The sequence below is a fragment of the Pleurodeles waltl genome, chromosome 7 (assembly GCF_031143425.1).
Source record: "Pleurodeles waltl isolate 20211129_DDA chromosome 7, aPleWal1.hap1.20221129, whole genome shotgun sequence".
Lineage (NCBI taxonomy): Eukaryota > Metazoa > Chordata > Amphibia > Caudata > Salamandridae > Pleurodeles > Pleurodeles waltl.
In genome coordinates, this window is record NC_090446.1 from 1,060,608,066 (window position 1) to 1,060,621,178 (window position 13,113).

The 13,113-nt window shown below is 41.6% G+C and overlaps 1 protein-coding gene across 2 annotated transcripts in view; it reads left to right on the plus strand.

Moving 5' to 3' along the window:
* CRLF3 (cytokine receptor like factor 3) overlaps positions 1-13,113 on the plus strand; it is a 267,848-nt gene that overhangs the window by 184,334 nt on the left and 70,401 nt on the right. For both annotated transcript variants that reach the window (XM_069199994.1, XM_069199995.1), the window contains exon 3: positions 1,454-1,541. In XM_069199994.1, coding sequence (XP_069056095.1) covers positions 1,454-1,541 — 88 coding nt within the window. The remainder of the gene's footprint in view (positions 1-1,453; positions 1,542-13,113) is intronic.

Consider the following 13,113-nt stretch of genomic DNA (forward strand, 5'->3'; position numbering starts at 1 on the left):
TACAAAACAAAGAGGCAGTAGCGTTATCAATACGTGTAAGATTCTGTGCACAAGGTCATCTGAAGTCTAGCAGCCAGAGGGCGCTGTGTACATACGGGAATATAACATTTTACAGTGTGTCACCTGTGACATAGGTCTGGAGTGAGAGCTTTCGGAGTGTGGTGTCAAAAGGTGGAGACAGGTCAGAATATGCTTCCATTCTTTGCCGAAGGACAGGTGTGCAGCACTAAGTTGTTCTGTGGTGATGTCCGTCTTTTTAGGTGAACATTTCATAAAGGTGAGGTGTTTTATGAAGGTAGGGATCTTGACCATACTATGCAGGGAACATTCTCCTGACAAGAACAACTGCCCATTAGACAGGTAAGGAGAAATCTCTGAAAGACTATCGGACAGATTTACAAGCCCCTAGCGCTGCCTTAAGGTTGCCTTATCATCATTTTTTACACCAAGCTAGCGTTAAGGTAGCCATTCCCCTGCACCATACTTAGAAAGTGTGACAATGCATGAATTGTGCCACTTTGCAACTCAGGCATAATGTATGCAATGTGTTCCCACGCAGGGAGGCCCGAAAAAATGGTGCAGTGAAATGTACAAGATTTCACTGCACCATTTTTTCCATCATTTTTAGCGTCTGCTCTGGTCAGGCGTTAAAGTGATGCACCCATAATAGTCTGGGGACGCTTTGCTGCCCTAGCGTCAAGGGTTTTGACACTAGTGTAGCAAAGCGCCAAACAGCATCAAAAAAGTTTGACGCTGTCGTGGTAACAACCACCATGGTGCGCCGTATTGTAAATATGGTGCAACCATGGTGTCATTAGGTGGGGCGAGGGGGGGCGCAAGAAAAGTAGCTCATCAGGACCGATGCGTCACTTTCTTGTAAATCTGCCCCTATGTTCACTGGAGAGACAATTTTAGGCTATCTCTCGTCACAGCTCCTCTTATTATCAGTCTTTTTTGTTTCTCCTGTATGCTCCTTGTTGTGCCTTCTAGGTCCTAGCCTGTTTTTCACAGCCACTCTTCCATGGCTTAAGATTGGATTGATTTCACTTATTTGCCAGAACATGTCTATAAGTGTGTAAGTACTGTGTGCAGAAATGTTAATTGGAAATGTATTTGCTTCTGTAAACTATCAAATAGGGAAATACCATTTTTCACAAGGGGACCTAACCCAAGAAAGTCAAAAAAATTATTTACAAGTGCAAAACAGCAACATTCTTAATTCCATCAATCACGGTTGAGTTTTCCCCCATTTCTTCCATAAATGTAGTCGTTTTGTAAGCACATACATATCTGTATGAATCGAGCACTTTACGAGCACACAGTCCTGCTATTTAACGTATTGTTAAAGTGATCACTGCTAGCCCAGAAAGATTAACGATTTTCATGGCATTTTCCTGACCTTGTGGTCTGTTTTCGGGTGAGATTTTTATGGTCTGTGCTCGTTGTATTTCAGGAGAGATTGCGGTACACAGTGGTGTGGGAGAGAAGAAAGAGGAGCTATGCAGTTTTACAAAAAAGGCCTTGCACATACAGCTGGACAGGTGAGAATGTTGTGCTGCTGTTTTATAATCATACAACTCTTCATAGTTGTATTTATAATTCATACCACAGTCCGTGTACAGATGCGATATGTAATCAGAAACAGCATTTCATGCAAGATGCTCTGATCTTCTCCACCCAGTTTTCTTCTTCCTGGTCCTACTAAGAAGAAATAAGCATTTGCAATGTAATCAGTCTCACATGTGTGAAAAGTTAGAGCTCTTGGCATTGAAAATGGCATTTTGTTTTACTTTTGTTTTTTTGTATGCAGAGGAGCGATGATATTTGCATAGCGCTATTGCCATTCCTATGAACGTGTGGCGCTATAGAACAAGAAATGGGAAATAGGCTGTGAGGGATGGGAGACAAGAGTAATGTGCTGGCTGAACAAAAAAAATATGTAACAATATCCTGGAAAAAGCAAAAACTCATAGTGAATGAAAGGTTAAGAAAAGCATGTGAAATATAAGCAGGAACAACATGGTGACGTTAACGCTTTTATACTTCTAATATGCTGGCTGAAAAAAAACCTGCAACATTTACTGTTCTAATGTGCACGAAGCAGGGAGAGGGTGCAGTACCGCAGGCTGTCACTAGGCGTCCCTTGGGAACTCTTGTGGCCACATAAAGTACTGCACCCTGGTATCTTGAATTCAACACATCCCCAATGGCTCTAGTGCACCGTCCTGAAAAAATAAAAGCGGCGCTCATTTTAAGAAAAGTTTTACTCTGTGCATTCAAAGCGCAGATTTTTTCATGACTAGGAGTGCTTACAAGTGGCAGAATGTAAAGAACGAATGCAAAATGCCTATAAAACCTAGCAGCTACAAGGATGCTTGGTGTATGATGTTGTTCCTTGAATGGTTAGCAAATGTGACCAAGATAACTGCCTGATTTACTGCTTTGTTTACAGAAACAGAGTTTCAGCTAAGCTGAGTGCTCTGCAAATTAAAAGACAAGCTTCGCCAAAAACGAGCAGGAAACCAAGAAAAAAAAGATTTACACAACGAACAGTTAAACACGACAAAGCATAATTATACAGTAGTTAGTCCCTGCTCCCACAGAGAAAAAGGAGGGACAAAGAGGCATAACTGACCACCAGCAAGCAAGGATTTTTAAATGAAACTGAAACAAACAAATGAAATGGCTTTAAGCCTACAGAAGTATACTAAAAGTATACAAGAGATTGTACGTTTATGCTCGACCTAAAAAAAGTGCTAACTGCATTGTTTGCTGTGCACCACGTGCAGTGGTTTGTTGCGCATGAGGGGGTGGACTGCTAGGGGCATACATACGTCTTTCCAAGTGTGATAAGTATCTCTGCCCCACAGTCCGCCTTGAATAATAACATGTTTCAGCGGTTTGATGCATATACCCTGTTAGTCTCTGAGTGCATATTTACTTATTTAACTCATCAGCCATTGTCCCACTTCTTCCTCACTTACATTTCCATCCCTATTTGTAGGATTATTCTACTAATGAATTGTTTCTTTTGACTACTGTCTATAGTAGAATGTAATTCATACCAAGATTGTGGCAAGTACGGATTTATTTCCCCCGAAATGAGGCTTCTCTAATTGTACAAATGACGTCACTGCTAAATGTAGTTCCTGGGACTCACTGTTTTGTGGCCTAGGTCTATTATATGTTCACATGCCGTGCATGATCCTGCCATGTAGTGGTTGAAAGCTGCATTCTAGGGTATAAAAGACACAAAGGGCCTGATTTCGAGAGCTGGGGGAATTGGGGAAGTGTTGAATAGACACAAAAGACCTGAATCCAAGTTGGTCCCTTTGGAAGGAGTAATTGCATTAAATAAAAATTAGAGACCGATGTGTTGAGAATTTATTGGATGCAATAATTTTTTGAGTTTTTGTCTAATAACATGTATATTTTGGAGCTGACTGCACCAAAATCGTCATGTTCTGGTAAATACTGGTCCTTTCTCCATGTTAAGTTCCAGCATATTTGACCTGTCAAAATTTAACAGAGGATGCTATTTTGTATTGCACCTGGTAATTACCACAACATCACACGTAATGGCGATCGGTGAAGGGATCGTAATTTAACTGGTCACTTGTAATCGGGCCCATAGTAGAGTAGTGATACTGAGATACACATGTATGTTTACAATGCACAAATGCCATCTATTTCAGTGTTAATAAATGTTTTCATTATTGACAAATGTACTGAATATTACCTGGCATTTTGCAAGCAATAGGGGCACAAGGTGCAGGAAGGCAAAGACCTCATCTTGTTTTGCTCCAAGACTACTTGGATAAGATCAAGATTCCAGATCCTGTGCTTTGTGAAATGCAAGCTACTGCAATAATAGCATACTAGTGAAAGAGCTTACCTTTACATAACATATACCCCCTTACACAGAAATACATCTGGAGATATATATGTTTGATGGCATGTGTTGCTGCAGATAAATATTCTATGCATTAGGTCCGCCATCTAGTGTTGGGCCCGGAGTGTTACAAGTTGTTTTTCTTAGAAGAAGCCTTTTTCTGGAGTCATGGGATCGAGTGACTCCTCCTCTCGGTAATAGTGCGCATGGGCATCGAGTTCTTTTTTAGATTGTTTTCTTTCTGCTGTCGGGTTCGGGCGTGTTTGCTCTGGCTCCGAGACTTTCGATTCAGAAACTTTATAATAACTTTATTCTACCATCGGTATTGTTTCGATCGCGTTTCCATCTGTAATCGAGCCAATAGTACCGTCGGAAATGAGAAAACACCCCTTCCGGGCGCTCGTGCCCTATTCTGGCCTGTTCAGGCCTAGCACGCCATAACCTGATGGATCGGACTCCATTCCAATTCTGCCCTCGATGCCACGTGAAATTCCCTTACACCGATTAACACGTAGTATGTAATCTTAGTCTCTCCCCAGAAGATCGAGAGGAACATTGTGAAGCCTGTCGGTCATTCTGGTCGAAAAAGACACTGCGTGACCAGAGAGCAAGGAGTCTCGAGATGACGTTGAAGCATACGGAGTCCACTGACACCTTAGAAGAAGAGCAGGCACAGATCCTATACCACTAAATGATCCAGACCTCTATCCGTCCAAACCTTCACCACCAGAGGATAGTACTGCTTACACTCAGGTAATTTCTAGAGCAGCTGCATACCATGGAGTTCAGATGCATGCTGAGCCTTTGGAAGAGGATTTTCTTTTTAACACATTGTCCTCCACTCACTCACGCTACCAGTGATTACCAATGCTGCCTGGTATGCTTAGACATGCAGATGACGTATTTAAGGAACCTGTTAAGGCTAGGGTTTTAACCCAGAGAGTAGACAAAAAATACAGGCTTGCACCAACAGACCCAGTTTATATCACACAACAGGTACCAGCAGACTCTGTTGTAGTCAGTGCTGCAAGGAAAAGGGCCAATAGCCGATCTTCAGGGGCTACCCCTCCCCCTGACAAGGAAAACATAAAGTTTGATGCAGCTGGTAAAAGGGTAGCTATACAAGCAGCTAACCAATGGCGTATTGCCAATTCCCAAGCCCTGTTAGCAAAGTATGACAGGGCACACTGGGATGAAATGCAATAATTCTTGCAATATTTAGCAAAATAGCATCAAAAGAGCACGACAAATTGCTGAGGAGGGACAAGCAATCACCAATAATCAAATCAGATCTGCTCTTGACGCAGCTGATATGGCAGCTTGAAGTATAAACACTAGCATAACAATCCGTAGGCATGCATGGTTAAGATCTTCCGGATTTAATCCAGAAATCCTACAGGCAGTGCTCAACATGCCCTTTGATAGGGAACATCTATTTGGACCCGAGGTTGACACAACTATTGAGAAACTCAGGAAGGACTCTGGCACTGCAAAAGCCATGGGAGCCCTATACACTACACCTTACCGGGGTTCCTTTCATAAACAGCAGTTTAGGGGAGGTTTCAAACCCCAGACTACAGAGGATTCCACCTCACAGTCTAAACAAACCCAGCAGTACTATCAAAGAGGATCATTTAGAGGCTCTTACAGAGCTCAACACTTTAGAGGCAGAGGCAAATTTCAAACCTCAAAGAGTGCCACCACTCCCGCAAAACAATGACTTCCTCAACATCCCACAATCCCACACATCTCCTGTGGGAGGCAGACTGCAACAATTCCACTTTCAATGGCAAAATATCACCACAGATCAGTGGGTGGTTTCAATTATCCGCAATGGTTAGTGCCTAGAACTCATTTCTACTCCTCCAAATATTCCCCCTCACTCTCTCAGACTGTCCCCAGAACACAAAGTTCTGTTACAGCAAGAAGTGCAATCTCTATTACTAAAAGAAGCAATAGAAAAACTCCCAAAATCGCAACAGCGAACAGGAGTATATTCACTATATTTCCTCATACCAAAAAAGGATGGCACTCTCAGACCCATTCTGGATCTAAGACCTCTAAATCTATGTATCTTGTCAGAACATGTTCACCTGGTGACTCTGCAGGACGTAATTCCCCTACTACAAAAACAAGATTACATGCCTGCCTTAGATCTCAAAAATACTTACTTTCATATCCCCATACATCCAGCTCATCAAAAATACTTAGGGTTTGTAATAGCAGGAAAGCACTACCAATTCAAGGTTCTTCCCTTCAGCATAACAACAGCTCCAAGGGTTTTCACAAAATGCCTAGCGTAGTAGCAGCTCACCTAAGAAGACAACACATACATATCTATCTATACGTTTGGCTAATAAAATTCAAGCAATATTATACAAAGCCAGCAACACACTCAATACACAATAGAAACCCTACACACATTAGGGTTCACAACCAACTACCGAAAATCTTATCTTCAACCAGCACAGGTTCAACCTTACCTGGGTGCTATTCTCAATATCTAAAAAGCCTTAGCCTATCCAAATGCACAAAGGATACAGGCTTTTCAAAACGTTATATCACAGATACAGCCCAATCAATGTTACACTGTAAGATTTATCATGAAACTACTGAGAATGATGGCATCATGCATAGCAATACTACAGGATGCAAGATTAAACATGAGAACACTACAACACTGTTTCTCACAACAATGGTCTCAAGCAGTTGCAGGATCTAGTGTTGTTAGGCCGCCAAACTCACTAATCTCTTCAATGGTGGAATAACAACAGTTTAATAAAGGGGCGGTCATTTCAGGACCCTTTGCCTCAGACCATAATAACAACATATGTGTCAATGACCGGTTGGGGTGCTCACCTCAACAAGTTAACCATACAATGGGAATGGAATTCAATGTAGTTAACTTAATACATAAACCATTTAGAATTGTTTTCAACCTCTTCTCAGGCACACAACAGTCTTAATAAAAACAGACAATATGACAACAATGTATTATCTGAAGAAACAAGGAGGAACACATTAATCTCAATTGTCCCTTCTAGCTCAAACAATATGGAAATGGGTAATTCACAATCACATTTACTTGCTAGCGGAACACATCCCAGGGATACACAAGCAGCTAGCAGACCTACTAAGCAAGACACTGCAACAAATACACAAATGGGATATTATCTCTCAGGTACTTTAACAGTACCTTCAAATGTGGGGAACACCAGACATAGAACTTTTCGCAACAAGTGAAAATGCAAAATGCCCAAACTTCGCATCCAGACCCACGCACCCTCTGTCCAAGGGCAATGCTCTATGGATCAACTGGTTAGGGATATTTGCTTACGCTTTTCCCCCTCTCCCATTAATTCAATTTCTGGTCAACAAACTGCGTCATACCTCTCTCACCATAATACTCATAGCTCCCACATGGGCACGACAACATTGGTACAAAAAACTCCTAGACCTGTCAGTAGTACCCCATTGCAAGCTTCCAAACAGACCAGATCTGTTAACACAGAACAAGGGTAAAATCAGGCATCCCAATCCCAGTGCTCTCAATTTAGCAATTTGGCTCCTGAAGTCATAGAATTTGGATATGTACACCTCTCATTAGTATGTTTGGAAGTTCTAAAACAAGCATGCAAACCTACAACTAGACAATGCTATGCTTATAAGTGGAAACGTTTTGTTTACTACTGTCAGCCCAAAAATATAGACCCACTTAAAGCATCAATACAGGATATTGTATGCTACCTGCTTCATTTACAAAAAAGCAAATTTAGCTTTTTCCTTTATTAAAATGAATCTTACTGCTATATCAGAGTACTTACAAACCCTACAACATACTTCTCTCTTCAGAGTCCCTGTCATAAAAGTCTTTATGGAATGATTTAAGCGTATTATTCCACCAAGAACCCCACCAGTTCCTGCATGGAATCTCAATATTGTACTCACAAGGTTAATGGGATCATCATTCAAGCCCATGCATTCATGTGATATTCAATTTCTCACTTGGAAAGTTGCTTTCTTAGTAGCAATTACTTCATTAAGAAGAGTTAGTGAAATACAAGCATTCACTCTGGAGGAACCATTTTTCCAAGTACACAAACATAAAGTAGTACTTAGGACAAATACACACTTTTCTGCCAAAAGTAGTTCTTCCTTTTCACATTAACCAATCAATGGAATTGCCAGTCTTCTTCCCACAGCCAGACTCAACTGCTGAAAGAGCTCTTCAGACTCTTGACCTTAAAAGAGCTCTAATGTACCACACAGATGAAATCCTGTCTCTAACCAAGGATTAGCTAGATGGATTGTAAGATGCATCCAAACATATTACATTAAAGCAAAAAGACAGCTTTTAATAACCCCTAAAGCACATTCCACTTGAAAAAAAAGGTGCTTCCGTGGCATTTTTAGGACCATACCAATGGCAGACATATGCAAGGCTGCCACATAGTCCACTCCTTATACATTTACAAAGCATTACTGTGTGGATGTATTTTCAAAGCAACAGACCAATGTTGGTCAAGCAGTACTTAAAACTTTATTTCAAACTACCTCAACTCCTACAAGCTAGCTACCACTGGTTTGGGAGAAAGACTGCTTTTTAGTCTATGCATAGCATGTGTATCTGCGGCTACACATGCCATGGAACTGAAAATGTCATTTACTCAGTGTACATCTGTTCATGGCATGTAGTGCTACAGATTCACATGCACACTCCCTCCTCCCCGGAAGCCTGTAGTCGTTGCAGTTCTTATTTGTACATATGTATATATTTATTTACATTTGCATGAACATCTTATTTACTTACTACATTTAGTTGTACATTTACATTCTTTCACTGTATCACTCCTTCCTACACCCTTCTGCGGGAAAACAATCTAACAAAGGAGTCGATGCCAATGCACACTATGACAGAGAGGAGGAGACACTTGATCCCATGACTCCAGAAAAAGACTTCTTCGAAGAAAAACAACCTGTAACTAACACTCCGGGCCCAACACTAGATGGCGGGCCTAATGCATAGCATGTGAATCTGCAGCACTACATGCCACAAACAGATGTACACTCGGTAAGTAACATTATATATATATATATGTGTATATATATATATATATATATATATATGTGTATATATATATATATATATACATATATATATATATATATATATACATATATATATATATATCCTTCTGGCAGTTGCCAGTAGGTAGTTATAGTTAGGACCTAGTTTCAATAGGAAAATCGTTTTTTTTACTTGGCTATATCGTTGGCGTTGGTTGACAAATCTTCATTAAATTTTTCCCAAAAAACATGTCCTCTGGGGTCTTGTTGTGCTTGGAAAGGTGCGGGGTGATCCATCAAGTGGAGGCAGAGAAAAAGGGTTGTCAAAAAAATGTGCTTCCATATGTTAATTCCCATAGAGATTTTAAACATGACTACAGCCCAAACCGCTGGATGGTATTACACCAAATTTGGCAGAAAGGTAGCTCTTAGTCCAGAAAGTGCCTTTTTTGTTATTTGGTGTAAATCCGTTTGGTAGTTTTTGAGATATTTAAAGAAAACCAAATTTGTATATCTGGGTGGAGCCTAAGCACATATCTCATGGTGAGATCTGATTGGCTGCCAGCACTTCATCCAAGAAGTGCTGGCAGCTACTTCGGGACCAATGTACATGATAGCACCCGTTGAAATGCATTGTAGTGAATGGCAGGTTTTAAGGGTCACAAAAAACATATAAAGAGAGATAAGTGATTTTAGTTACAATATAAATAATTTGTTGGTAGTACCATAATAATTTTCGGAATTGTGGTGTGTCCAAAGGTGATTCTACTCTATGAAAAAGCCTTCTGCTGGGATTTTATGAATCATGTTTGAGTGAAAACTGTTTTCTCATGATTTTCCCTCAGAATTGATGGGAGGTGCTCCAAAAGCTAAAATGAAAGCATATTTTCTGTAAAATCACACTAACTTGCTCAGCCATATGAGAATGAAATCTGACATTCTCAGTAACACGTACTTCCAACAGGAGCACCCTGACAATTGAGTCCCTGGTGGTCTACTGCAGCCTCCCAGAGTGTTCTGAAGAACAACTAGAGCCCTAACGGTCTTACTTATGACAAAAGTGTGGCACTCCTGAAGCCATCTTGATTGAATCAAGATGGTAAAACTTAAAACTTTAAATTCAGAAAGGAACAAAATGAGAAGGTTTATTTTGTCGTAGAAATATGGTTAGTGCTGTAGAAAGAAAAATATGGACATGTTTTAAGTGAGTTCTTAAATATCTGGCTCCTTTGTTTCATTAAAACATTCTGACATGCGGACTGAAACATGCACTTTCAACACCAGTTGTAGAGTGCCAGTTAACTTCCTTGTGTTCAGCAGCTTACAGTGTTCTAATGAGCAGCATTCTGAATTTATGCCAAAAACGTAGCATATCTGAACGCCATCTTGATGGAATCAAAGTGGAAAACTGAAAGCATTTTCTGCTCAGGATAGTGCAGTAAATAAAGACATTAGGGAGCTTCATAAAAAATATGTCTCCCAAGATGGCCACCAGAAAAAAATCCCAAATATAGCCCAGTGACAGAAGTGCGCAAATCACTTAATTGTTTAGTTTTTCTGCAGTTTTATATAGCGCAGACTTGACCCAAAAGTATTGGAATGCTTTTCATGAGCATCAGTTACATTACACAAGGATGTATTCATTTTAGTTTTAGGCATGGGGAGATTAAGTGATTTGCCCAGAATCTCAGGGTGGTTCCTCAGTTCCAAAGTCTTCCACTCTGGCCAGAATGCCACATCTCCTTCCCTAAGTGTAACATATAATCAAGTGATCAACTGGATAAGAAAACCATAAAGATAGCAAATAACTTGCGAATCCTACAGGCCATTATCACTCATCATCTGTGACATAAAGATACTAGCAAATGTTCTGGCCAGTCGGCTATCCCTAATAATGACTTTTCTGACCAGGTCAGTCCAATCGTTTTTTATCCCAGGCAGGGCTACCTCGCATAATCTACACACATTCTTTGCAGTACAGCAAAGTATAGACCCAAGCTCTCAGCAGCAGCTGTTTTCTTAAACGCCACTAAGGCCTTTGATTCCCTTGAGTGGGACTACTTAATGGTCATACCGAGACACATGGGTTTCTCACCAGCATTCCTAGCCTGGTTTGCATTGCAGTATTCTAGTCCTGCAGCACGAGTGCAAATCAACACCGTGAGGTCTATGCCCTTCCACTTAGATAGGGAAACAGGCAGGGTTGCCCTTTGTCACCCCTGCTATTCACGCTAGCGATGGAGCCACTTGCAGCCAAATTCCGCCAGGATTATAACACTTTTGCAATCCGAACACCCAACAGACATATCCTAATTTCATTATACGTGGATGACGTAACACTATATCTCAGAAATCCCGCAGAAAGCCTCAGCCCAGTGCTGCAGAAGTTTATCAATTTCAGACATATATCCAGTATCCAAATAAATTCAGAGAGATCACACATTTACCCGCTGATAGCAAATACGCACCTATTCAGCCCAGATTTTGCCCTATAATGGTACAACACAAGTTTTTGGTACTTGGGCATTGAGTTATCCTGAAACAGGAATGAACTAATGCATGCAAATTATGGGACAGCACTAGAAAATATCAAGTCCAGCATCACGCGTGGGATCACATTACCGTTATCATCGGCAGGCCTAATCTCCCTAATGAAAATGGCCATACTTCCTAAATTACTCTACTTATTCCTAAACATTCCATTCCCACCGAGCAGACATCATTTCCAATTTCTAAAAACGCAGCCGATCCGATTGGCGAGGGCTGGTAAGCAGCTGCAGCTAAAATTGGAAATTCTGACCCAGCCGTTTGCCCGAGGGGGCTTCGAAGCCCCTGATTTGGAACTCTACCTTATTTGCACACAGGTGCATTTCGTGCACTACTGGTATCATCCTCCTTCGTACCTACCACATCTGGCGGTAGAACAGAGTTACATGGCTCTGACTCCCTCCGCTGCATATCTGGGGCCCGGGTTGGGAGTTACCTCCCCTCAGGACTCCACAGTGGCATGAACACAAGCGGATTGTCTCAGGTTAGTCACCTGGATGCGTAAGCAGTTGTTATACTCGCCAGATATACCACTTCCTCAACATGGGGAGGGGGTCCTGGTTACGTGTGAAGCTGCAGGTAGGAAACTGCTGACAAGTCTTGGCATCCAATCGTGGGATGACCTATATAAAGAGGGCCGATCCCAGGAGCGTAAAACACTCCCTATTGACATGCTGAGGATGCCACTAGATATTTTCTTGTTTATTTGCCTTACACTGAGCATTAGAGCCATCACGCCGGACTTCCCCCTATTACAGCCCAGGGTACATACTTTTCATACACTGTTACAAGCCGACAGCCCGCGGCACTTAGTTTCAACACTTCATCAAACCGTGCAGCAAGAGCAGCCGGTAGCATATGATGGAGCAAGGGAGGATTGGGATGGGGAGTTACAGGTATCATTGACGTATAAACAATGGGTATACTGCTGTCATCAAACTGGCAGGATTACAGCAGGAAGAAGGATCCGCATCATACACTACAAATTTCTACACAGACTATACTACGCACCAATGTGTCTTCATAAGTCCTTCCGGTCTCTCACAATTGGGAGGAGGTGGCAGACAGATTCTATCAATGCATGAGAGAGATCAGCAGCTGGATGAGCAGCAACTGGCTCAAACTTAACGGAGAAAAGACAGAAATGATTTTATTCAGCGTAGATACTAAATTATAGAGCCCCCGCTGGTGGCCAGAGTCCTGTAGCGAGTGCCCAGCTCCGTGCTCCTCGGCCAGAAACCTGGGCATTGTGTTTGACAGATCTCTTTCATTTGAGCAACAAGTTAACCAGACGGTAAAATGTTGTTACTGGGCATTGAGAATGCTTAAGAAAATGTGTCCCTTTATTCAGGGAGACCTGAAAATTGTGGTTGTCCTGGCGCTTGTGATGTCTAAACTGGATTACTGCAATGCCTTAATGTTAAATATCAGCAAGTCCGCACTCCATAGGCTACAGCTTATTCAGAATGCAGCAGCCCGTTTGGTCCTAGATCTACCATGCTCTGCATCAGCCAGCAGGAGTCTTGGACAACTCCACTGGCTTCCGGTGGAAAAACGTATTAAGTTTAAAACACTCTGCTTAACTTATAAGGCCCACCATCGAGATG